Consider the following 25,569-nt stretch of genomic DNA (forward strand, 5'->3'; position numbering starts at 1 on the left):
CACTCCTAGACAGGAGGCTGTCTGGGAAGGCGTGAGCTGGCTTTTTGCATGATTCTGTGGTTCTGTGACTTTAGCACTGGGTCAGTACTGGTACGTTACAGGATCGGAACCAGGTCGGTACCGGGAATGGTATCAGGTTGGTTCGGTACCTGTGCAGTGCTACTGAGCCCTCTTTAGGAGGTAAATACCCATGCGGTAATGTTTACATTTCGTAATTGAAAGTGAATAACTTTTATTCGAGAAATCTGTGGGGAGTGCCGTTGAAACAAGGCATTAGCTGCTGTGCCTTGACATGGTGCAAATTAAACCTACAGCAGTCAACTTTAAGGGAAGAACTACCATGCTAGTGGACAGATAATTAAGTAAGCAGTAGTTCTGAGTTGCTAGTTTTAAAACAACTTCCATCCTTTCTCATACTGTATATATACAGACACCGACAGTGCTCTGTCGTTTTTTTCACTGTCTGACTTACACATCTAAACACTGTCAAGGGTCGTGAATAGTGAAGTGACCTTATACTATAAAGTACAGTACAAGGTTACAGTCAACATGCCCTAACCAGGAATAAACCGAATTGATGAATAATCAAATTATGAAACGAGGGAGCACTGTGGTAAACAAAAAACAGATCACATAACAAGCAACTGTTGATAATAAAAATACATTCATTCTTACCTGAGAGCCTGTGCTATACAGTCTACAGGAACTGTCAACAAGAAAAGAAAGTGAGAAAAATGAGTATGTTTACATTTCCACGGCAATAGTTTTTAATGCACGCACCTGTTTAACAGTAACAGTGCCAGACCTGCCAAAAACACAGGTGAGCTCTAATTATACAGCCACAGGTTAAGCTCAAATCTTTAAATTGCATTATCTAAAATGAAAGTGCATAAACATAAATAATTTTTGATATGGGTTTGTACATGTTAAAAAACACAGAGCATGTTTTGTTGTTAGTTTTCAATGGGCAAAAATTTATTTGCACCAGAGAAAGCTGGAGAAAAAAAAAATAAAAATAAATAAAAACTCATTTATTTTTTTAAATACTACATGCACGTGTTTTCCAATTTCTTATAAGGAAACTTAAAAAAAAAAAAAAATTGGAAGATACTTTTTGTAGCATTAAAACAATATTAAAAATGTAAAAAAGGATGCATGTAATGTATTGCTCTTATTTTCTTAATTGTAATAAACTCATTAATCACATTACAATGCATTTAAGCAGAAAGCACATTGACATGTAGCATCTCATATATAACCTTGTTCATAGACCGCAGTCAATAAATCTGCCAGATATTGCATACATGTATTAAACTATGTAATCGGTCAATAGGAGGAGACCTAAAAGTCTTTGGATACTTGGGTAATGATGCACCTTTGTCAGCTATTTTAATTATATCTATCATACAAATGTATCTTTCGTTTGAGCTAATACTCCACTTTAATGAACACGTTGTGCATAATGTTATATTTGAGCACTTCAGCCTTCAAAAATATAATAAGGGAAATAATCCACTCAAGGATTAAAATGATACTTCAGTGAAGGAGCATTACAGGGGCCCTAAACACAGGAACTTGCATGTTTTATGTTGAGATAGTCGGGATTTACCCACTCACCCTTGCTTCTTTTGCATTTTTGAAGCCTCTTTTCTTCACTTTCTGCTTCCATCTACATAAGAAAGAAAAATATAAAAATTACTAAGACAACTACTATGGCTGCTACTTTTGATGCAGGATGCTGGAGTAATGTGCCACTTAAACAAGAATTGTTTCACAGTTGCTACAGATGTACTTTACAACTTGTAGGTTTGGTTTGATTTTCCCTTTTTTGTTTATGCACAGGATTGGCAATGGTTTTTTAAAATTTTCTCGCAATTTGGAATGGCCAATTATTATTTTTTTATGCTCGGCTCAACGCTACCACCCCTGTGTGGTCTCAGGAGCGGCAAAGACGAACACACGCTGTCCTCTGAAGCGTGTGCCATCAGCCGACCGCTTCTTTACACACTGCGGATTCACCATGCAGCTGCCCAGGAGCTACAGCATAGGCGGACAACGCAGCTCCTGGGCAGCTAACAGGCAAGCCCACAGGCACCCGGCCAGACTACAGGGGTCGCTGGTGCGCGGTGAGCCGAGGGGAGTAAGGTGGTGGTATTTGGGGAGTGAGGTGGTGGTGGTTGGGGAGGAGGTGGTGGTGGTTGGGGAGTAAGGTGGTGGCGGTTAGGAAGTGAGGTGGTGGTTGGGAAGGAGGTGGTGGTGGTTGGGGAGTGAGGTGGTGGTGGTTGGGGAGTGAGGTGGTGGTGGTTGGGGAGGAGGTGGTGGTGGTTAGGAAGTGAGGTGGTGGTTGGGAAGGAGGTGGTGATGGTTGGGTAGTGAGGTGGTGGTGGTTGGGGAGTGAGGTGGTGGTAGTTGGGGAAAGTGGTAATTGAAAGCACGGCAGGATTGAGCTTGCGAGATAGGGTTACATACCTTACAGGTTGATGGGAACTTGCTGGAATTGGTTTGTAGACTGACCAATGAATGTACTAGGCACTTGTACTATAGATTTCCTGTCTGAAAACCTTGCAAGCTTTATATTAATCACAAGCTTTTAAAACCTCTTTGTCTCTTTTTCAGGTGAAAGTAGAAAACAGAGATAGTGATTAATTATCATCTCTGGACTGACACAGCTGCCATTTCACTGATCATTGTTAACACATTTGTGGAAAAGTTGACAGATGGCATCACAATGACCACAACTGTGTTGAAAATATCAATGTCAGCATCTGACACCACCACAGAATGTCGCAATTGTTTCCTTAGTGCTATGCTATAAAGTGTTCTATTTTCGATCCTTTTAGAGTTTTAATTGAACCTTTCTGTTCTTTAATTTTAGGATAGGCAGATTCCGTACTTAGAGGGAAACTTGCCAAGTGCCATTGGGATTTATTCCCTGGATTTTTATAAGGTAATGGGTATCAGAACTCCTACTGGTTGGCATGAAAAAGCAGATTTTCTTCAGTCGTCCTCCATATACAACCATTTTTTTTGGGGATACTCTCATCTAGCCTAAATCTTTTAAGCCAAAAGGGATAACAGCATTCCAACATTCTCTGCAGCCCTGTATTAAACACGACCCTCATAATGTATTCCTGTAGCTGATTCCTAACATGCTTGCAATTTTATAAATCTTCCATTTATGGTAATGTATTTCTTTTAAAAATGACTAATAGATGGTTGAGGAATACAGGACATGAAAAAAGGCATGCCATATTAATAAACAAACCAAAGCAGTAATGTAGAAAATATCTGAAATTGTTCACACACACAATAATAATAATAATTTGATACAGAAAAAAAACAAAAAAAAAACAAAAAAAAAAACATTTACATTTACACTATTATGTAAAAAGAAGGTATGTATTTAAAAAAAAAAAAAAAGTTGATAAAAACAATCCACTTTCACTCAGTGCTGCTTACAGATCACAAATAATAATAATAATAATAATAATAATAATAATAATAATAATAATAATAATAATAATAATAATAAAAACTATTAAATATAATTATTCCAGGCTGATGGATGTGCATAGTGTTCACAGCTCTGAAACCTCTGAGTCACAGGATACGCTGTTACTCCAGTGGTAATGGGAAACATGACTCCTCTTTCTCATTTGCTGCTGTGATTGAAGGCACTGACCTGTCATACATTTATAATAGGGGAGCAGGTGTGGCAGTGATGGACCTTAATTTCCTTTAATAAAGCTTTTATGTGCCACACTCTTACTGCCACACTGTGCTCTCCAAGGTCCTGCTTATAATAGGTTCATTACTTTTGATTACTATAGCCTATTGAGAGAAACAACTCCCAAACACTGTGGATTACATTTTGTAAAAGTAATGTCCTCGATTAGTTCATTACACTTTTCCACATCACACAACAACCAGCACATTTAACAACAGCTCTTGAAAGACAAAACTATTAAAAGTGCCAGTAATGTTTTGTGCTCTCTTTACGACGCTTGGCTCATTTTAGTTTTATATATTTAGTTACCACAAGTAAGTTGTTTACAGTGTTACAGGTACAGGTACAACCTTGATGAAAATCTAGTTTTATGACCCTAAAATCCCCCAAAATCTTTCAATCTTTGCGTACCCTGTCCTGCTGATTGACCTGTCATATATTTAAAAACAGTAACATTAAAAAAATCAAAAACATTTTATCCAAGTCCATGTGGATACAGTGACCTTCAATTTTCATACATTTACATAACTGTTTATTCTGCATTAATGTTTGGTAGGCTGTTTTCATGCAGTGATTGTTTCCTATGAAACCGATTAAAAACAATTTTAGGAAAGCAATTGCGTTAACATTTTTTAAAATGATTTACACACTGAAATAATTAGTATTCAATCAAAAAATTGAATTCAGTTTTCAATTGAGGGCCATTGAATAAAAACAAAACAACAAGATAGGCCAAATGTGTGACATCCTGCCAAGATAATTTGACCACACACCCTACTGTATTCAGTTACCTTGTAGAGTATCCTCATTTAGAAGTTAGGGCATGGTTCATTCACTGAATAAGACTTCTAATTCCTTTCTACTGAATGCTACTGTCCATTAAGGCTTTCTCATTGAAGTATTTTTGTATTTAATAAATCAATTAGCTTCTAATAATAATTTAAAATGTTTCAGAATATCAAATTACTGTCCTCTTTGAACACTACATTTTGTGTTTGACTAATCCTCTTAGAAACTACTCAGAAAAAAGAATTGAATTATAAATTCTTTCATCTTTTTTCTCCACCCTTTGTGAATATAGAAACAATACCTGTCTGAAAATAGATTACAAATACATGTACAATTATTCAATGGCTGGTTTTGGGGGCACTCTGATGCAACTATCTGCAAACTAAATATATGTATTATAATGTACATAACTGGTTTAGTAGCAGTACTCAGTTGATCAAGATATTAGCAATTATTGTAAGTACAGTATGTCAAGGCTTCACTGCTTTAACACAAATCTGATAGGTGTATATGAGACAAAATATGTCAATTGGTTATAGGGAAAAATACATTCATGAAACATTTGCTTCCTGTGTTTGTGTATGTATGCACATGTGGGTGGATGTATGATTGCTATTGAAACAAAACTCAAACAAATACTGCATTTATTTTGTGAGACATAAAATAACGAACACTCAGAAGATAGAAGCAATGTTGGTTTTGCATATTTTTTTTCCATTATGATCTTTCACGTGGATGATCTCATGCATGCAGAAACCAACATAGTGGAAAGTGCATATATACAGTGTATCATAGTCCCAGAGGCAGACTGCATGTTTGGAGGTTTTGGATAGTACTATTTTTTCATTGTGCCATTCAGTTCTATAGCTCACTTGTTTATCTAAATCCACAATATATCATCATGTTATGCCCCAGTATTTAATTTGACTTGCCTCCAACATTTTCACAAACCATTTAACCAGTATAATGCTTAATTCTTAGGTCACTCTCTGATAAGATTACTTGTTTAGGCAGACTAGCTGTGAAGATTAGCCACAGTGGGTGATGTGTACTTAAAATTGTTTTATCATAGCTCTGAGTGAAATAAATTTAAAAAACAATATTACACATGTCAACAGCAAACCCTGTCGTTCTGCAGTTTAAAGGAAATACAAGGAATTATTTTAATGCCATCTGTTTTCTTCACAGGATATTAAAAAAGCTAGTAAAACACTGTTGCTAGCACGCAGAATCAACAATCTAATATATCTACATAATGAAGGAGATAAGAACAGAAGTTGCCATGTGCACTTCCCACTTATCAATGATATCCAGTGCTAGACTAACACATCATCCATAATCTTATAATGCAAGAGCAATAACATACTGACAAACACCTGTTCCTTATGGATAGCAAAGCCAGACATTATAGTGTCAGTTTATTTTTTTTTTTGGTTGAAACATTAGCTTCTATTTTCTTTTAAAGAATAAGAGTGAGATTTGGCAAAATACAATGTGTGGGAGTGTTCTATTTTCCATTCGGATCTTATGCACCTGTGATGAACAACATGAACCATTGTGGTTCAGTGGTTAATCGTGATTTTCTAACTGTGCTCCATTTCTTACCTTTGTTTGCATACAGGGTGATTTACAGGTTGTTCCAGAGAGTTCTAACTTCTCACTACAACTGCAAGTCTGTGACTGCTTCAGTATGCAGGAGTGAAATTCATTCTCTGTGGACAGAAATAGATATTCAATAGATTTGAAGGTTATGAAATACTTCATGTTCTTAGAAAAAAATATGTAAATTCTGAAACATGTACTGTATATATCAGAGGTAACAAATATCACCATCAAATGATGACTTTATAGGCATACTAAATTGAATGTGTATTTTCTGGTTGTATGTTTATTAAACAAAGTAATATACATTTGTGCACATTTGTCATTTATTTCCTATTTCATATAATAAACAAGCACACTGAAGCAACTATGGTAAACTATTTTATATTTAGACAGAAACATAAATGTATTTCATTAATAATACAACACTGACTGATACTGTTAACATGTAAAAATAGCTCAAATTAAGTGCCCACCAAGGGAAAACAATCATTAAGACAAATTAAGTATTTAAAATATACACTCTCTCTTTTGAAATATCTTAAAGTCAAGCATTACATGTTAAAGTCATCATATCCAGTCATGTATGTACTCTGCATTATATTAACTTATTACACCTCCATTGAACATTTCACTTTGTCACAATTAGATTTTCAATTTGTTCTAAAAGATGTAAAGCATGCAGTCTATTTTAGTACACAGTACAATACAGAAACAAATATAAATGGAAAGAGGCCATTTGGTCCATGTAAGCACATCCAGTTCCTAGTAGCTGATTGATCTAAAAACTTTGTCAATGACTCTGCCTCAACAACATGGCTAGGTAATATGTTATACTCTCACCACTCACTGTGTGAAGAAGTGTCTCCTCCCCACTGTCCTAAGTCAATCTCTACTTAATTTCCAACAGTGTCCTCTGGCACTGGCTTCTGTGCTGTGCTTAAAGTGTTGGTTAGGGTTAACTATCTGAACTCATTTTAAGATTTTAAAGATTTCAATCATTTCACTCAATTTGTTCTTTGCTCTAGGCTAAACAGATGCAGTTTCAGCCTCTCTTCATAGCTCATTCCTCTAAGCCCTGGGATTAGTCCTGTTTCTTTCCGACTCTCTCCAGGGCCATAATGTCCCTTTGGAACTGTGGTGACCAGAATTGGACAGAGTACTGCAAGTGCTGTCTCACCAGTGCATTACAACCATACTCAAATGGGCATTACAACCTATCTCTACTCACCAGTGCAACACAACCTGTCTATACTCACCAGTGCATTACAACCATACTCAAATGGGCATTACAACCTATCTCTACTCACCAGTGCAACACAACCTGTCTATACTCACCAGTGCATTACAACCTATCTGTACTCACCAGTGCAACACAACCTGTCTGTACTTACCAGTGCATTACAACCTATCTGTACTCACCAGTGCAACACAACCTGTCTGTACTCACCAGTGCATTACATCCTATCTGTACTCACCAGTGCATCACAACCTGTCTGTACTCACCAGTGCATTACAACCTGTCTGTACTGTAAATCTCCCATTTATATTTCGAACCTAATTTTTTTGTAACCCTTACTTTTGTTGACATTAAACTTAATTTGCCACTTGTCTGCCCATTTCTCCTTGCAGTCTACATCTTTTTGTATTTTCTGTATGGCTGTAGACGTGTCAACCATTCCTCCAAGCTGTGTGTCGTCTGCAAATTTAACAAGTTTACTAATTACCCCTCAACCTAAGCTGTTGATATAGATACGAAACAACAGGTGCTCTAGTAAACTGTCATTGAATCTACATTTTGCAAGAATGTTTTGCTATTTTAAACATGCTACCAAGTAAAAATACACTTATATTTGTAATCAGACATTACAAAATCCCAAGCTCATATCAAGAGTATTCTTTGAAGCAATGCTGTACATAATAAATGAGAATGAGCATTTATTGTCTTACTATGAAGAGAAGAAAATGAATTACAGAACGGAAAATAGCTGTGTGTTATATTATGCAATACTATTGTTTTATATTTTACAACTTATTACTAAATATGTCAGAAGTATAATCACATGCTTGTAATTAATGTAAACCACCCAAGAGAGAGTTACAAGGCTTTCAATATTTAATAAGTTCTGTTGGCAGATCAGTCAACATTATAGTTTGTATGTGTGTGCCATCGCTTGTGGATACAGTCTAAAAACTGTTAAGAAATATCTGTGGCTTGTAACTATAGCACATTAAGTAAACAAAAATTCCCAGCAGCATGTCATCTGCTGAATCATATTTACAAATAACATTTCTCAGAGGACTGGTTTTCCCTTTCTTGAGTGCTTTCTCAGGGGGAAAGCAGCTTTGTGATGCTCACAGTTTCTATGCGGTAACCATGACGCTTGCTGTCAGTGGCATCACCTCTCTGCCCTAACCCCATCTGCTGTCTCTCCTATCCCACAAGGCTAAGGGTGCAAAGAGCACAGCTGAGGGGATTTTACTAAAACAATGTCACACTCTGTCAGCTTGTTGGATGCAAATAAACCAAAACCAAAATAGAGAATACTTTTATTTGCTTATCCTAAAAAAAAAAAAAAAAAAAAAAAAAAAAAAATATACTGTATTATGATATCCTGATACTCATATGTCTATATGAATTATCCATGTATTTTTATCACAAAAGTGAAGATTTCACAGTGAATTAAAAATGATTAAAAAAAGGTAAAATATGAGTGGATTTAGGCAGTTCACAGATCACACTGTTGGATTGTTACTGATTGGTGCTCAACAGACTTGTACACAAGGACAACCAAAGGTGCCCTTTGCTCAAGTTTTATTCCATTTAAATTAGTGCTGGGAAAAATACCTGAATATTCGAACAAATATTTTTTTTTGACATGTATTCATACACAAAAATCAGATGTTCATATTCGCTACACTTATTTACCATCTCTCTCAAATGGCAAATGAAAAAGAGCTCTGTGTGATATGTGAGATTAATATATAAAAACACAGAAACAACACAGCAGCTCTTGAGCCTCTATAAAGTTTTAGACAGCAAAAAGTAAACAAAGCAGATTATGCCCACGCACACACAGTGATCTCTCTGGAAAGCCATCTGGGACAAAAATGCTACTTTAGGACAAGCCAGTTTCAAGGGACAAAAAAAAGGCAAGCACATCATTCTGTAATGCCTTGCTTAAACAGTACCCAACTGCCAGAAAAGGCTAATTTTTATATAGAGTGTATACTGTATATTAAAGTTTGTGAACCCCAGTGATAATTATGGAAATTCCATAGTTTGCAATGATAGCCTTCTTGAATCACAACCAGTATTTCCATGTCTTCTGAAACAAAATGATGCATGAATTAGACAAAGAATGAGTAATTAAGATTCAGGGTATGTGAAAAGGTAAGTGAACCCCTGGTTTTATCAGCTCAATTAAGGGGATAATTAGAATCAGGTGTTTAAATAATTAGATAGATCTTCAGGGGTGAGTTTGGGAGGTCCCACCCTATATAAAGCATTTTTTGAGTTTGGTCTTCACCATACAGGTGTGTGGAAACACGTCATGCCACGATCAAAAGAAATCTCTGAGGATCTCAGAAAAACAGTTATTGATGCTCATCAGTCTGGAAACAGTTATAAAACCATTTCTAAGTATCTGGGGCTCCACAAATCCACTGTCAGACAGATCTCCACAGAATCCACTGTCAGACAGTCTACAAATGGAGAAAGTTCAAGACCACAGTCACTCTACCCCGGAGCGGTCGTCCTGACAAAACCTCTCCAAGAACTGACTGGAAAATCATCAAGGAAGTCACAAAGTACCCCAGAGTAACATCCAAGGATCTGCAGGCCACTCTCGCCTTGGCTAATGTGAGTGTTCATGACTCAACTATCAGAAAAAGATTGAACAACAATGGTGTTATTGGAAGGATAGACAGGAGGAAACCACTGATCTCTAAAAAGAATACTGCTGTCTGTCTGAAGTTCGCCAAAGAGCACATAGATGATCCACAAGAGTTCTGGAACAATGTTCTCTCGACAGACGAGTCAAAGGTAGAACATTTTTTACCTCAATGAGAAATGTTATGTTTGGCAAAAACCAAACACTGTGTTCGAACAGAAGAACCTCATCCCAACCGTCAAGCATGGTGGTGGGAGTGTGATGGTTTGGGGCTGCTTTGCTGCCTTAGGACCAGGACGGCTTGCAATCATTGACACAACCATGAATTCTGCATTGTATCAGAAGATTCTAGATGAGAATGTCAGGCCATCCATCCATGAGCTGAAGCTGAACTGAAAGTGGGTCATGCAGCAAACATACAAGCAGATCTGCAAAGGAATGGCTGCAGAAGAAGAAATTCTGCATTTTAGAACGGCTTAGTCAAAGTCCGGACCTAAACCCCATTGAAATGTTGTGGCAGGACCTGAAGCGAGCTGTCCCTGCAAGGACGCCCTCAAATGTCACACAGTTGAAGCAGTTCTGTAAGGAGGAATGGGCCAAAATTCCTCAAAACCGATGTGAGAAACTGACCGACAGTTACAGGAAATGCTTAGTTACAGTCATTGCTGCTTAAGGTGGTGCCACCAGTTAATGAATCTAAAGGTTCACGTACTTTTTCACATATGGATATTGATTCGTTTGTGGATAAATAAATGTTGAAAAAGTATTATGTTTTTGTGTCATTTGTTTAATCAGGTTATCTTTATCTATTATTAGAACTTAGATTAAGATCTAATATCATTTTAGGTTTGAAATATGGGAAAATCCTAAGGGGTTCACAAACTTTTTCTTGGCACTGTATATATATATATATATATATATTATATATATATATATATATATATATATATATATATATATTTTGTTGCAATTTTTGTGGAATGTAATTAACAAGAACCAAAACGGTGAGTTTTTTTCCCCTTCACTTTACAATGGCATTCCCACGTTTGTTTTATTTGAATTTAATTTTTCGTTTGCTTGTTCAGCTACAAAAAGGCACAAGTAAACCTCATGTTATTATTTTATGAAACCAAGTTGATGGCCACTGTTTACTGTGAAGAAATGACAATGGCAAGGTATAAAATAAATAAATAAATAAAATGCCGACTTGTCAACTTTATGTAATATTTATTTCGGGAATAAACAAAACAGCATTTAACTTGAACTGCTACTTGGAATCCTTTGTTTTGTAGTTAATTCACTGGGATAAAGTAATATCCCTTTACTCCTGGGATATTTTTCTATTTTAACATGTTACATATTGTAAGGTATTGCTGTAAAATAAAAGCACACACACAGGGGTCACACCCCCTGCCCCTGCCTGCGTTCAGAGCAATATAATGGCTTTTATTACTTTTTGAAAATCTGAACGAATATTTAAATTGAGCGAATATCCAAACATGAAAATCCTGTGTTCATCCCAGCACTAATTTAAATAATACCTAACAACTTAAAACACCGAACTCAGAGTATCTGCACACCTCTATATATTATTTGAATAACTTAGTTAACACTTTGCAAATAGGGTTCTGTATTTTATTCCTCGTTCCTATAAATGTGAAACAATTGATATTTCATGAAAGGGAGATTTTTCTTTATTCATTCATTATGTTTATAATACCTTTCTTAGTTTGCCACACACTTTCAATCCCCACATCTACTTTAGGAACGTCTGCGTCCACTGAAAAGCTATGGGCCTGATCTTGAAATGTAATATTTGTCCCAAAAACATTATTATTAACCTAGCAGTGTTTCTTTGTAACTTTAAAAACAAAATTTTACAATTTTGTTTTAAAAAAAATGTCTTTCCATAAAGTTTTAGTTAGCAATGAAACAAATTGAACTGCACTGTCCTAAAAAAACTAAACAAAACACAAGCTTATCTGTTCCTAAATGGTATGTATATGAGACTGACAAAGGTATTAGATTAATTGAAATCAGTACATTCCCTAATACTATGTTCTTTCATGGTCTTAACATTTAAAAAAGGTGCAGTTTAAGCAATAAATTAAATACCACTTGTGCCTTCTTTTCGCAAAGCAGGGTTGATTTACTTTAGTGTTTTAAAACTGATTTTAAGACGGCATAAGAATGTATAAAACAATCAAGGTGAGGAAAGGTGAAGAAAACAGCACACAGGCTTTCTTCTTAATGTCTTTGGTGTTACTGTAAAAGCAGTTCAAGTACAACATAATGGCCAGTATTCATATGTAGTGGGTCATTTGTAAATCCCAACATGAATATGAACTGCCTATAGCTAAACAAATCTATGCTTTTATAACTCTTTGATAATTTCTCTGACACATTCTATAGGTTTCAGCTTCATGCCTTGTGGCAGTAGGAAAATAAATATCTGCCTACTGTTCTTAGTGTGTCGAGATACTGTGCTAAATCTGCCCTGAAGTGAATTATATATTAGTGATGCTTTATAGTAAACTGGCCTTTATTTTCTTTGCTTTTCCACCAGTACAAAGCTTTTCCACAATTTTTTTTCAGATGTGAAAAAACATAAATGCTTTAAGAATACAGTCAATTCCCATTAATACAAATGCATACTGTCAGTTTTTATTGAAGTTACAGTAACACTGAAATTAAATTTCAATTACAGAACAATGACGTGTATTATACATTTAAAAGTACCGTGCGTTTTACTGAAAATACAGCTGTAAGTTAACTTCTAAAAAGTAAACATTGCAAATGAACTGCACTTGAAACCTGTGTGCCTCAATTTGACCACAGGTGTCTTTAAACCACAAAAGCAAGGTGTCCTCAACATCAGGGTATTGAGCAAATTAGAAATGATGACGACTTGCATCTACAGTTTGCTGATCATAAGCTTATATTATTGTATCCCGGTTTTCAGAATGGTTGACAAAGTGTTTGTGGAAATGTAGAAATCTGAAGCAACATCTTTTTTTTTTTTTCCTTGTAAAGTGGTGCATTATCCACTGCTTTCAACACCTACATTTTTGTCTGCAAGGATTGTGCACGTTTTTGCGTGCATACTATGGCAACAAGAAATGTACCATAGTCCCCAAAACAGCACTAAAATACAGTACAGAGGGGCTAGTGTGGATGCAAGTCAATTTCCCAATAACATTTACACTCAGTTGTTCAAATTAGGGTGTTCAATTATATTCAAATTTGTCTTCTCTGAGAGGGTTTCCAAAATAATTTGTATTATACGAAGCCATTTACAATAAGTGACTGCTACATTTGCTGGGACCTTAGACAATTCGTACTATCAGGAAAATAGTCTAATCCGAGTTTGTTTTAACAAGAATTCACTGTAGCAAAAAACAACTTTGGTGCAGGCAAAGAGAGGTATTATTATAAGTGCTGGGTTAGTTCTTGGTTGATTAACAAAAACAGACCAAAAAAACTGGCCCTGATATATCACTGTGATCACTGTGAAACTATTAAAGAAACATATTTAAATATATATGGCAGTGTGTCATACACGTATTGGTATTGTTTTTTTTTTGTTTTTTTTTTTTTTGTTTTTTTTTGTAACTTACCATGATATTAAACAAAGCAATACCAAAAGAAAAAGAGTGAGCAGATGGTCTTTACAGTTCAGACAAAAAAAAATCTTTTAACAGCAGAGCACTGCATGTTCTGCAACTGTCATGATTAAAACTATGTAAAAAAAAAAAAAAAAAAAACAATGAAAAAATAGAGATCTGGTAGGTAATCAGTGCAGACATGCTGCCTTTTCATAAAGGCCAGTTACTCTTTGCAAAAGATTATCAGTTTCTCTTGAATTATGAGTTTGAGCGAATTTGTAAATGTACTGTGCATGGTCAGTGTCTCAAAAAGCCTTTTTTAAAGCAGAGCTTTGAAAGAAGAGTTAAAAATGGAATGTATTTAATTATGGAATGAATAGAATTATAATGCGCCTGCAGCAAGTTTTCCTCCTTATTTATTAAGCCAGCTGATAGGCCAGGTTTGATGAGGCACTTCTGGTATAATTGAGTCATCACACAAAGAGGGTTTCTCGCATTGAGAGTGGTTTTATCAGCAGCAAACAGACCTGATTACTGGCAATTACACTCTGATCTGGGGATGGGAGAAAAAAGGGAGAATGTGCGGGGTAGCTTCCATGTTTAGTTTCCCCAGGAATAATTTCCACATTCAATTCACATGCTAAGTGTTTTTCTTTCAGCATAATAAAGCATAAACAGGGCGAGATGGTACAATTTACTTTAACATTTCCTTGTAATGAATGTATAAGTGCACTGCAACTACACATAATTATAGATGAAACATATAAGCTGTTTGCCTTGTTTAGACCAGCATGCCCTTTCTTTGTGGCATAATTCAGAAATGGATCAACTAAACTGTCTGAAATAATTACTAATACCAATTATGCATGCATAATTGGGAAATAATACATAAAGGATGAGTTTAATAAAATAAATAACAACAAATAGATAAAATGAAGAACTATTCTATTTTGTTAATAAAATTCACACAGTCTGCCTGCTATGAGTGACCATACAGTATATGTATCTTATTGATGAGGTCACATCAAAGGATGTGGTAACAAAATAGCACATGATCACGACAGAATACAGAACGTATGGTCAGGAGAACTTATGGTGTTTTTTTTCTATGTGTAAATGGTATTCCAGGTGAATAAATTACAATGTACATATCCATGTACATTTCAACAAACACATGCCCAACATCAACAACAAAACTTATTTTCACTCAAGTACCAATTATCAGACAAGTATATACCTTTGAACTGCGCTAGCTCGCGTGTAACACAAACATTCCTATTTCAGTCCAGATGTATACTACATTTTGGTGTAAAAAGGGATATCAAGTATATTTACATCTCTGTAATTGTGATCATACCTATGTTTAAATACTTATGAGACTGTTAGTACTGTAACTGATATATTTAGCATCCTTGTTAAAAATGTGGAACCTGATGCACTGGTTTTATTGTGAACCTGATAACTAAAGTACATTGAATTTTCCTGAATCTTCTTCACACTTTAGCCTCCTTGAAACTTTTAGATTGCATTGGGGAATAATCCAATAATCTGTTGATTTTATACAAAAAGAGTCTTGGTTTTCATAAGACACTTTGGGACAACTGTAAAAATCATTGCAGCTTTGCAGCATTCATGCCACAATACAGTGTTTTCTGTTTCTGACAAATTGGGACCTGCTGCTTTGTTATCAATTCTACAAGGCAGGACAGCTTCATTAAAAATAAAAAATAAAAATAAAATAAATAATATCAAGAATTCTAAACACACAATGATGACATAACTACTGACAAGACTGGCTATTGGATGAACGTAGCACATGAAGCTATCCGGATACTTTGTTTTCAGCCCAGAATTTTTTCTATGAATAAAAAAAGGCACGCTCTAATTGCAAAACAATCTTGACACTGGTTGTACTTGAATCTGTTTCGGCCCTCTAAAAGAAGAAAGTTTATCACAACAGCAGTTTTCAAAGAACCAGTGATTTAACACTGATTCCTAATCAGAGTGTATTGAAATTAACAGCTCGTGTGGCAGCTGTACTTTTCCCAGGGTTAATTACCTTTCACTGCTCTCGCCTAATGAGTCAGCTGTTCCTGTCATTAAACAACTACACTTTGTTCATTTAAGCATCTTCGTCATGAACAAATACAACTGATATGTTTACTTTATGAACAATATGGGTTAAATTATAGTTTGTGTATGTATATATATATATATATATATATATATATATATATATATATATATATATATATATATATATATATTCCCTTAAACTGAATTTAGCAGTGTCATGAAATAAGAATGGCTGTCACAGATCTCCTTTGAATCTTGGGTCACATTGGACCTCTACTACTGTTTTACTTTCTGTTGTAAGCGTTAATTTACTTTGGTGCAGAATTTGTTGCTTACTTCCAAGAATTTAACTCAAATAGGGAATACAACCAAAATGGTAACATTCTCTGCCCAGAGAGGCTGGAGCTTTATCTCTCAGGCCAATATCTTACAAATCCTGATAATGAGGCCCAAACAGCCCTCTTATGGGCTTAATTTAAGTGCTGTTGGTTCTAACCAAGACCAGATTGTCTCTCACTGATTTTGCTGGAAGACTGATTCACCATATTGAAAGGGGCCATGAATTGAATTTGGCTTTATAAAAACACTGCTTAAGAACTGTGAAATTGTAGAAGTTCAGTCAAGAATACAAAAAATGTCCTGGGTTGTACAATACCAGAGCAGAGAATATTTACAGTTTTAAGTGATTTTTGCAATGTGTGGCAAAATCCCTTGGCTACCTGGATTACACACCATAGTCTTTAACTAATGCCAGTATAAGTCTGTGTTAACTCGGATTTTCCTGAAAACAAAAAAATTCCCAGTCTGAATAAGCTTAGCCAAACGTAAGTATTTATAGGCATTAAAAGGAGTTCTAATAGAAAATTAAAGAGCCAGATGAAGTTTGTTCTTATTAAGGGCTTATTTTTTAGGGGTGGAGAAGTATTGCTCAGTAAATGTTGCCAAATGTGTAGTGGCTCTGTAGTTATTTGCAGCTAAGCTGCAGTGAATGCAAAATTAAGCTTCATCTTCTTTTATAAACAAAATCTTAAAATATAACATTTCTTATGATCCATGATTACAGATAATACTGCAATCAATGTATCCTGTATGTTGTCAATCCTCTTCGACAAAAACGAATCTGCTGTCAGAAAAGATTCAAACTACCAACAGCTCATGATAATAAGTTTTAAAGGAACTGCTACCGTAATGCAACTGGTTTGTTTCAGATTTCCCATTACCTTCTAAAGAGTTGTTGAGTTCACATAAAAGAGATACATGTCTTGCAGTTATTTTGTCAAATAACAGGTCTAACACATGCAACATCTCAAAAAATGTTGATTAATGTAAGGAAACTTCTACTCTGTCTTTTTATATGCCCTATAACTTTAGGTGGGGCTCACAGTATATCCATACACTATGGGCATTTGGCATTTGAACATACTGTGTGCTAATTAGTATGATCTATACTAAACCTGCTTAAAAATATGAAATATTTAAACTTTAAAAAGGGCATGTATGGAATAATTAAGATTAAACAGCAAGCTGTAAATTAATTCAGAAATACATACATTAATGCATACAGTAGATTCTGTTGGAGATTGTACATGTAAAAATAAGGTGAATAATGCAGCAGTGGATGTCTTTAGAGAATGCAAGTCTCAGCTATCACACTAGTTTCATTCCCCCAACATTGCCAGTTAAGCCCTGAAAGCATTATGCTTAAAAGGTTACAGAGGTTGGACAGCGTTTGAACCAAGCTTGCCAACTCAGCAGATGGTCCATGATTATGACTATATGCATCAATAAAATAAATAATCTTTAACAAAATGTAAATGTCTACTTAACTCTGAGGTTTAATAAAAGATGGAAGTATAAAGCAAATATTAATTAATTATAATACACCACGATCCATGGCCACAGTACTCAAAAGTCATAAATCAGATACAGTAATAATTCATTTACATAATGGTATATTTTTCAAATACATGAAATACATTCATTAACTTCAGTGCTTTTTCTTCTACTGTAAACCTTTCACAGAGTAAAAACTGAGGTGACTATTTTGTCTGAAAAGCTATTGTTCATTGAATGCATGTTGCTTACAAATCTGTTATAAAGTGCTACTTTGTTGTCTATACTATACACAGCATGACCTGACTTTTTTGCTTTTTCCCTTGAGGGCATGTTCGCTTTTCAAATCCAGAAAAAAAGATTTACACTGAAATACTTGGATTGTAAGGATTTCACAAATATGTAATAGGGAAGGTCAGCAGGTTACCACAATGAATTGTATATACAAAAACATATTGTTGACCTTAGTAAAGTTGAATTAATCATAAAAATATCCAGGTTATACATTTGGAATACATATGAAAACCCTATTCCTAATCCATCATATGCATACCCTGCTACTTTGTAGACTACAAAGAATAAGAATTCAATAACTTTTCTCCCACATTTTTTTGAAAGAGAAGCTATCATAAAAAAGGTTAAATATCCACCAGATAGTAAAATATCCAATGCTGCTGGAAAACATAATACAAACAAAGCCATCTGTGTACCTTCCTGTCTCCATACTTTGTAAGCAGAACCTAGGGGATTTTATTGATTTCAGCTACTACTGTTTTTTCAAGAAGCTTCACAGGGGTGCCTTAGAAATGTACCCGTAGAGTTGCACAGTGGGACGTTTATTTTTATCCCAGTTACCTGGGAATGAATAATACAAAATAATGTGGTAGAAGACCAAATAGATAACTGGAATCATTGTGTTTTCTTTCTGTTTGCTATCCCAGTACACCTATGGTACAATAAAGGGGTACCTGGGAAAAGTAATGAAAAAGCTTCATAAGAAAATAAATGGGTTAGTTTCAATTGGAAATATAAATGTTTGTAGAGAGCAAAAGTCCTGCACTCTACTAAAAAAGGACATGTGAAACTTGATGGGTAGCTACTGTAACTGTAAATCTGACGAAAAAAATAATCTGTGTGATCAAAATCGTTGCTTGCTTTCAGTTTTGCACAAACGTAGGACCAGTTCTATGTTCTTGTGATGTTTTATATAGTACAAATTTAAACAGTAAATTAATATTACCATTTCTTTTGCAAGGGATAGCTTATTTAGCTTGTGTGGTCTTTCCATAATCTGATTAGCTGTTTAACTGAGAAAGACACCCAAGCAAAGGAGACAAAAAAAAAAAAAAAAAAAAAAAAAACTACAGAAATTCACATTTTTTACAGGGCAAAATTGTTAGCCTGACTTACCGTGTCCCTTTTAGTCTTTGTTCTGCCTTTCATAGTAACATCAAAGAAGCAGTGATGTAGAAGAAAACAGAGGTGGGGTAGGTTAGTCCAATGTGTCGCTGTCGCGTGGTGCGCGGGGACACTGTGATATTCTAGTGAGCTGCTAAGCATTTTTTTTTTTTGTAGCCTTTGTGTCATTCACTTAACGACCAATCTCAAAGCTGCCAGGGTACAATGGGCTGATACATTTTCTGTGTAAATACACCACATGGTGACCCTCAAGGTTAGACCTCTGAAGGTCTTTTTAATCAAATAAAAGATGGATATTTAAAATAAATCAATTAAAAAAAGAACAGATTGCTTTCTAAAAAGGTTTTTTTTTTTTCTACACAGCAAAAAATACAGAATAATAGCAATAAATTATTAAAAAAGAATATTTTTAACCAAAATATAAGAAAGAAGTGTTTGTTTTTATCAGCATCCATTTTAATAATATCATAGGTATAGCATGTCATTACATGGAAATATATATTTTTTTAAATAAGTTGGCATGATTTTCTAAGCCTCTGCTCCTTTCTTCAAGTTCAGAATTTAAAGCCGTAAAAAGTTAATGTTACAAAATGAGTTGAAATCTATGTTCTTATAAACTTATTTGTTATATGTTTCACAATAGTCACTATAAAAAGTCTTTTGATTTAAATTTTACTTGTTTTTTAAGTTCTCAAATTAAAGATATTCAGGCCCCAACATACATCATTTTCTTGAGAATTAAAATATTTCTTGGTAGTTACTGTCTCTGCAAATCAGCCAATGCATAACAACAACAACAACAACAATAATAATAATAATAATAATAATAATAATAATAATAATAATAATAATAATAATAATAATAATACAGTTATTCTATACAATATCATCAAAAGAAAATCTGCAATTTAGCTGTGCAAAATACAGACGATATTAATAATACAATAGTAGAAATGCATAACATTTTGTGCTGCACACATTTCTTTCTTTTTATGTTTTCCCCAATGCTGTATTTATGGAACTGTCCTTTAATTCTCTGCAAAATGAATTACTGTAAGTACTAGCAGCTACGACAGCTGTCCATAAGCATCAGGGACATGTCTATTGGCCAACTTGACCCTTGTTAGAAAACAAAACAAAAAAAAAAAGAATACAGCAGTCTGGGACTGCTGAGCAGGGTCATTGGAGATTTTCCAGACAAACGCATGACAGGGAAAGGGGAGAATAAAAAAGACAGGCTCTGAATCACACTTTAACAGACCGCACACAATCTGGGCTCCCACAGAACTGTCTCTGCCTGATCGCTTTCTATTTAGCCCTTATCAGTGTTTACCAACCGCTAGTTTTCTTTCATTCACACTGTGAGGCAGTTCTCTTACTATCAGTCAACAGCTGACACCGTGGAACAGCCTCAAAGGCAAGAGGAAGGGATCAAAACTAAACCAAAGCTGTTTAAACAATAAAACAGTGGAAATAAATTCATAAATCCTAATTCTTCCCCAACCCACAGGAGTACAAGGAGATCCTTTATAGTTAGTCCAACAAACAAAACCACCGCCAGTGAGGTATCATTAAAATAAGGGTAAATGCTAAAGGAACAAAAAAAACTCCATGTAATTTTAATATGAAACAAAGCTTAAAGCATCTGAATGCCAAGAGAATACAAGTTAAATGCTGTGTCACAAAACTTTTAAAAGCTTAAAAATATATATATATATATATAGTATATATATATATATATATATATATATATATATATATATATATATATATATATATATATATATATATAGTTATATATAGATCTATCTAGATATATAGATAGATAGATATATATATCTATAAATTTAAATGGCGTATTTTTCAAAAAGCAAAATTTTTTTCGTCCTTCTTTTTAAGACGGACTGAAAAATTTGCAGAATGTTAGGGACGTCTTACAATCTTTTGCCATGTGTTATAACTAATTAAAAAGAATTAATTTTTTTAATTTTAGAAAGAAAAAAAATCTTTCTTTTTTTATACATGACCTTGTATGTCATGTTTTTTGTTTCAACTTCCGTGAACTTATTATTGTGGGTAATATAAAATCATATATATATATATATATATATATATATATATATATATATATATATATATATATACATAGACACACACACACACACTACACTGACAGATACATACCAGTTCTCATTGTTTGTTATGTTTGAGTGAATTACATCTTTATCTGTACCTCCAGAACACACATTTGCAGCTATGAGCTATTTTGCAGGGGTAGTTTTCTCCAAATGAAGTCATTAATTTAATGTATTCTTTCACCAGCTGCTAGGCAGCAGATGGAACCGTTTCTAAAAACCTTGTTGAATTCAATCCATAAAACAAATTTCTAAGGATTAGCTGAGTACAATTTCTGTCAAGCACAGGTAGTGAGTGAAATGGGGGTGTGGCTGAAGTTGTCTGACCTTAAATTTTGAACAACTTACTCTGTTTTGATTTTTTTGTAAATATTCTTTCTTTATCATCAAAAGATACATGGCAGTAAGTAAGCACATTCTAGCCAGAAATAACTGTAATGCGGCACTGTTTCTGTCATATAAAAAACAGATTTTCTTCCACAATTCAAAAACATAATCTTTTAATCTATATATTTTGTATGATACAGTAAGTAAAAGTGACCTAAAATACATAGATATACTGAATAATTCAGTTTGCTTGAATTAAGCTCTGCTCCTATTGTAAATTGGAGACAGTTTACTTGAGTTTTTATAGAGAATATCTAGAAAAGTATTTGAAAACAAAAGAACATGTCCCAAATTCTACTGTTTTTATTGTCAAGCAGTATCAGTATCCATATCCTCTTTATCGGCTGTTTTTTTTTTTTTTTCAAGCACACGTTGCCCATAAATAAAGAATTACTGTATGTACCCCTGTAACCTAACCGGAATGCTGTGCTTTACAATATCATTAAATGACAGGCAGAGACTGAATCAGATACCATGGACAGCTCCAAGCATCAAATTCAGTGCTGCTCTCAACAGAAGAGATCGGCATGCTGTGCGCCAGCCTAGGGTAAGCAAGGCTAAGAATAGAACTGAAAAAGAAAACAAATATAGATATTGTGTCATTAGAAATGGTGAGCTTTGGCTTTGAAAGTTTTTTGTGACATGTGACTACTTGTTATGCATGTATAACCATAATTTGCAATGCTGTTTTAAAAGTCCCTATTAAAATATATCTTACAACAGCTAAATAAAGAAACATGAAAAACAGATACACTTGTAGAACATTAATAGAAGTTCATGTTTCTTGCATGCCTTGTTGTCTAAAACTTATCAAACTGGTAAATGTGAGCGAGCATTTTGCAACAGTGTTCTTGCAATCTCTGTAGGTCTGATTGAGACCCGACATAAAGAGATAGCACTCAAACTATGGCCATCTGGATGAGATAGTCACCCAATTAGCAGACAGAATATAAAACAATAGCCTTCATCCTAACTAAAGCATGTGAAGACAAAAGCTCACATATTAAGCAAATTATAGAAAAAGCCTTTCTGAAAAATGCTGCTTCCACCCAACTTTATAAACCAGAGGTTTCACTAAACACAAATTAATTTATAAAGCTTTGAAAAGCCCCCTGCTTTTGTAATGGGCTGTGCCTTCTTTCACTCAATAGGCACATTTTCTGTTTCAGTGAACTGAGCCAATAGTATGGTAACCAGACTGTTTCTTATATACACATCTGTAGTGGAATAAATTACCTGTGATGTAGGATCACCTGTGATGTAGAGAAAGGAAAAACTCTAGAAAGCTTAAATTGGGTAATAATATCAGATATCTTATAATTATCTTATATTATCTCTTGATAATGGAAAACATTTCAAACAACAGTATTCCATTTTATTACCATTAAGGTAAAGTAATTGTAAGTACTATATACAAGAAAATCACATTGTAAAAAATTAACACTAGCTCCCAAAGCTACAGTACACATGATTTTAAATAATTTTTGGTACAGCAAAGGAGATAATTCAACTGAGTATATAAGTTGATATATATATATATATATATATATATATATATATATATATATATATATATATATATATATATATATATATATATATATATATAGTATTGATCGAGTGTCACAAAGGTCACTTATTGAATGTCTATATTTAACAGTTAACACTGTTGTGCATATTTTGCAATTCACAAATCAACTTACTGAACTACACATGTTGCTTAGCAGCAGTCTGTCACGCATTTGGATTTGTGTTTGTTTGTGTTTAAGACATCCCTGCTGAGAACCACACAGCTTGTCAAAACCAAACTACAGATGGTAAAGTGACTAGCTCTTGTGTTAAAAAATCAGCCTGCAGCTTAACTACTTTAGTGTTGAAAACAAGTGTCTCCTGTGTTTTGTTTTTTTTTTTCCCCAGTTCCCCATCAAAATGATGAGCAAGTAAAAATAAAAAGTGTTTACATACTAGCAATATAAAGTAGATGTTCTGGAAAATTCAAATTTCATCAGGATAAAGCTCATGTACAGTACAGTAATACTTCATGACTTGCGATGATACTTAACATAAAAAGAACATCTGCCGAATGCATCCAGACAAATTAAAGTTTGGCCTAGTTTGATCTGGATCTAGTCTGATGTATGAAAAATAACCAAAACTAATAAAATCTGAGTTGCTATTATGAGTTCAGCCACTTCTGTCTGGAGGGGGCAGTTAGCCAAAAAAACTAAAGTCAGTTTGGTTTCAAAAGTTCTTCAGGGCACATGAGAGAGGTTATGTTACCCCAGGTTATGATATTAAGTAAAAACGGTGCACAATCTTGCCAATCTTTTTTGTTACCCCACAGAATATCTGCCTGATGGATATGCTCATCTCTACACTTGCATTAACAGTTAGATGCTGTGAGTTTAGTTCAGAGACAGCATCAAATACTATCTGGATGATTAAAATGAGGTCATGCTTCTTAAAAAAAAAAAAAAACTGTTTGAGTCATGTAATCTCTTCAGTAACAATCTAAAGCTGAAATAAAATCTGTAATAAGTTTGGTTAAATTGCTTCAACATCTCTGATATAAATCATGTTGTTTATTTTAATATAGTTTTAGTCTACAAAAATGAAACTGACCATATTTTACCTTTTTACCTACACTACACACACACACACACACACACACACACACACACACACACACACACACACACACACACACAAACACACACACAGATGTACCTTTTTTTTATCATCTCGCTTAATATCATGCCCTGTTTATTATCGCGAATATTCAAAAACCACTCGCCATACACCATAGGTTCTTTGAGAAATTACCTCTCTTAACATCATCTCACAAACCCGCCTATTGTCATTTTTTGTGCAGTCTGTCAAAAGCTGCATGGCGGGGCTTTACTAAATAACCACATGATAGAATTAATTTCCAACGCAACTAACAACCAATAATCATCTCAGCCTATAAACTGACATTTTGTGCAGCTTGTCAAATGCTGCATGGGCGATATATATATATATATATATATATATATATATATATATATATATATATATATATATATATATATATATATATTTTAATACAAATAGTTAAGGCCCATTTCTTCCTATAGTTAAAATCTTTGTAAATCAGGATTTAATGTACAAAAACAATATTTGTGATAGACAACTTTAAAAAAATCTGTTAATCCAAAATATATTTTTCTTTAACACATATGATAGCAAACACAAGCATTAAACTTTACTGCAGTAGTAGTGGTAATGCAGTTTGAATAAAAACCTACTTTTTCTTTTGATCCTGAAAGTCTTTTTTGATGTTTTCGCTTGTGCTGGAGCTGTGGCTTTGAAAGGTAGTCCCCGGGATTATGACATACTGTGCCTTTGACGGCCTGGAGATAAGCACCTGCGTTTGAGTCCCCTTTTACGTCACACCACCCTATTCAGATGATATGATGCACATTTGCACATCAACAGTGACCCCCCTTTCCTTCACTCTCCCACTCACATGAATACACACAAACACACACATAATCACACTCATGTACACACACTCACACATTCTTTTTTTTTAAATTTTTTATTCAGACTGTGGGTCCAAAACTTTCACTTTGAGTTTCATTAAAGAATTGCTATGGCATATGTCTTTCCAAGCTTCCCATGTATCAGTCATCATGCAAATGAGATGGAATATCACTATTCTGCAGCAGATGGCCTGGGATGATAACAATGCCTCAACAGAGGAGTTTCAATGTCCCTGACTTTATCTCTACGGCAACAACAACCTAAAATATATTTAATGGAAGAGGTGCCTATTAATTTTGTAAGCTCAAGCGACCTGTTTTATTATTTTGTGAATGAATACGTTTAGTTAAAAGGGGAGTCTGTTAATGTCTCTCAAAGACTATCTATAAAAGCCAGAGACCTGGACATTATTTCTGGTGACTATGGAAGGCAGCAGTCTAGTAATTATTTGAGTAATTAGGTGTAATTCCTCCCTGTAGGCCATGTAACCCTCCTGTGATAGCACATGCTGTAGACAGGCCCAGATAGCGAAAAAAGAAAGAAAGTGCCTCAAGACACTGCCACGGAGCATACATAAG

The 25,569-nt window shown here is 34.5% G+C and overlaps 1 protein-coding gene across 1 annotated transcript in view; it reads right to left on the reverse strand.

Moving 5' to 3' along the window:
• LOC121313432 (suppression of tumorigenicity 18 protein-like) overlaps nt 1-25,569 on the reverse strand; it is a 98,767-nt gene that overhangs the window by 42,019 nt on the left and 31,179 nt on the right. Inside the window, exons 4-6 of the mRNA XM_041245957.1 lie at nt 6,122-6,228; nt 1,618-1,669; nt 676-706 (exon numbers count right to left, since the gene is read on the reverse strand). Coding sequence (XP_041101891.1) covers nt 676-706; nt 1,618-1,669; nt 6,122-6,228 — 190 coding nt within the window. The remainder of the gene's footprint in view (nt 1-675; nt 707-1,617; nt 1,670-6,121; nt 6,229-25,569) is intronic.

This window comes from Polyodon spathula, chromosome 3, assembly GCF_017654505.1.
Source record: "Polyodon spathula isolate WHYD16114869_AA chromosome 3, ASM1765450v1, whole genome shotgun sequence".
Taxonomy (NCBI): Eukaryota; Metazoa; Chordata; class Actinopteri; order Acipenseriformes; family Polyodontidae; genus Polyodon; species Polyodon spathula.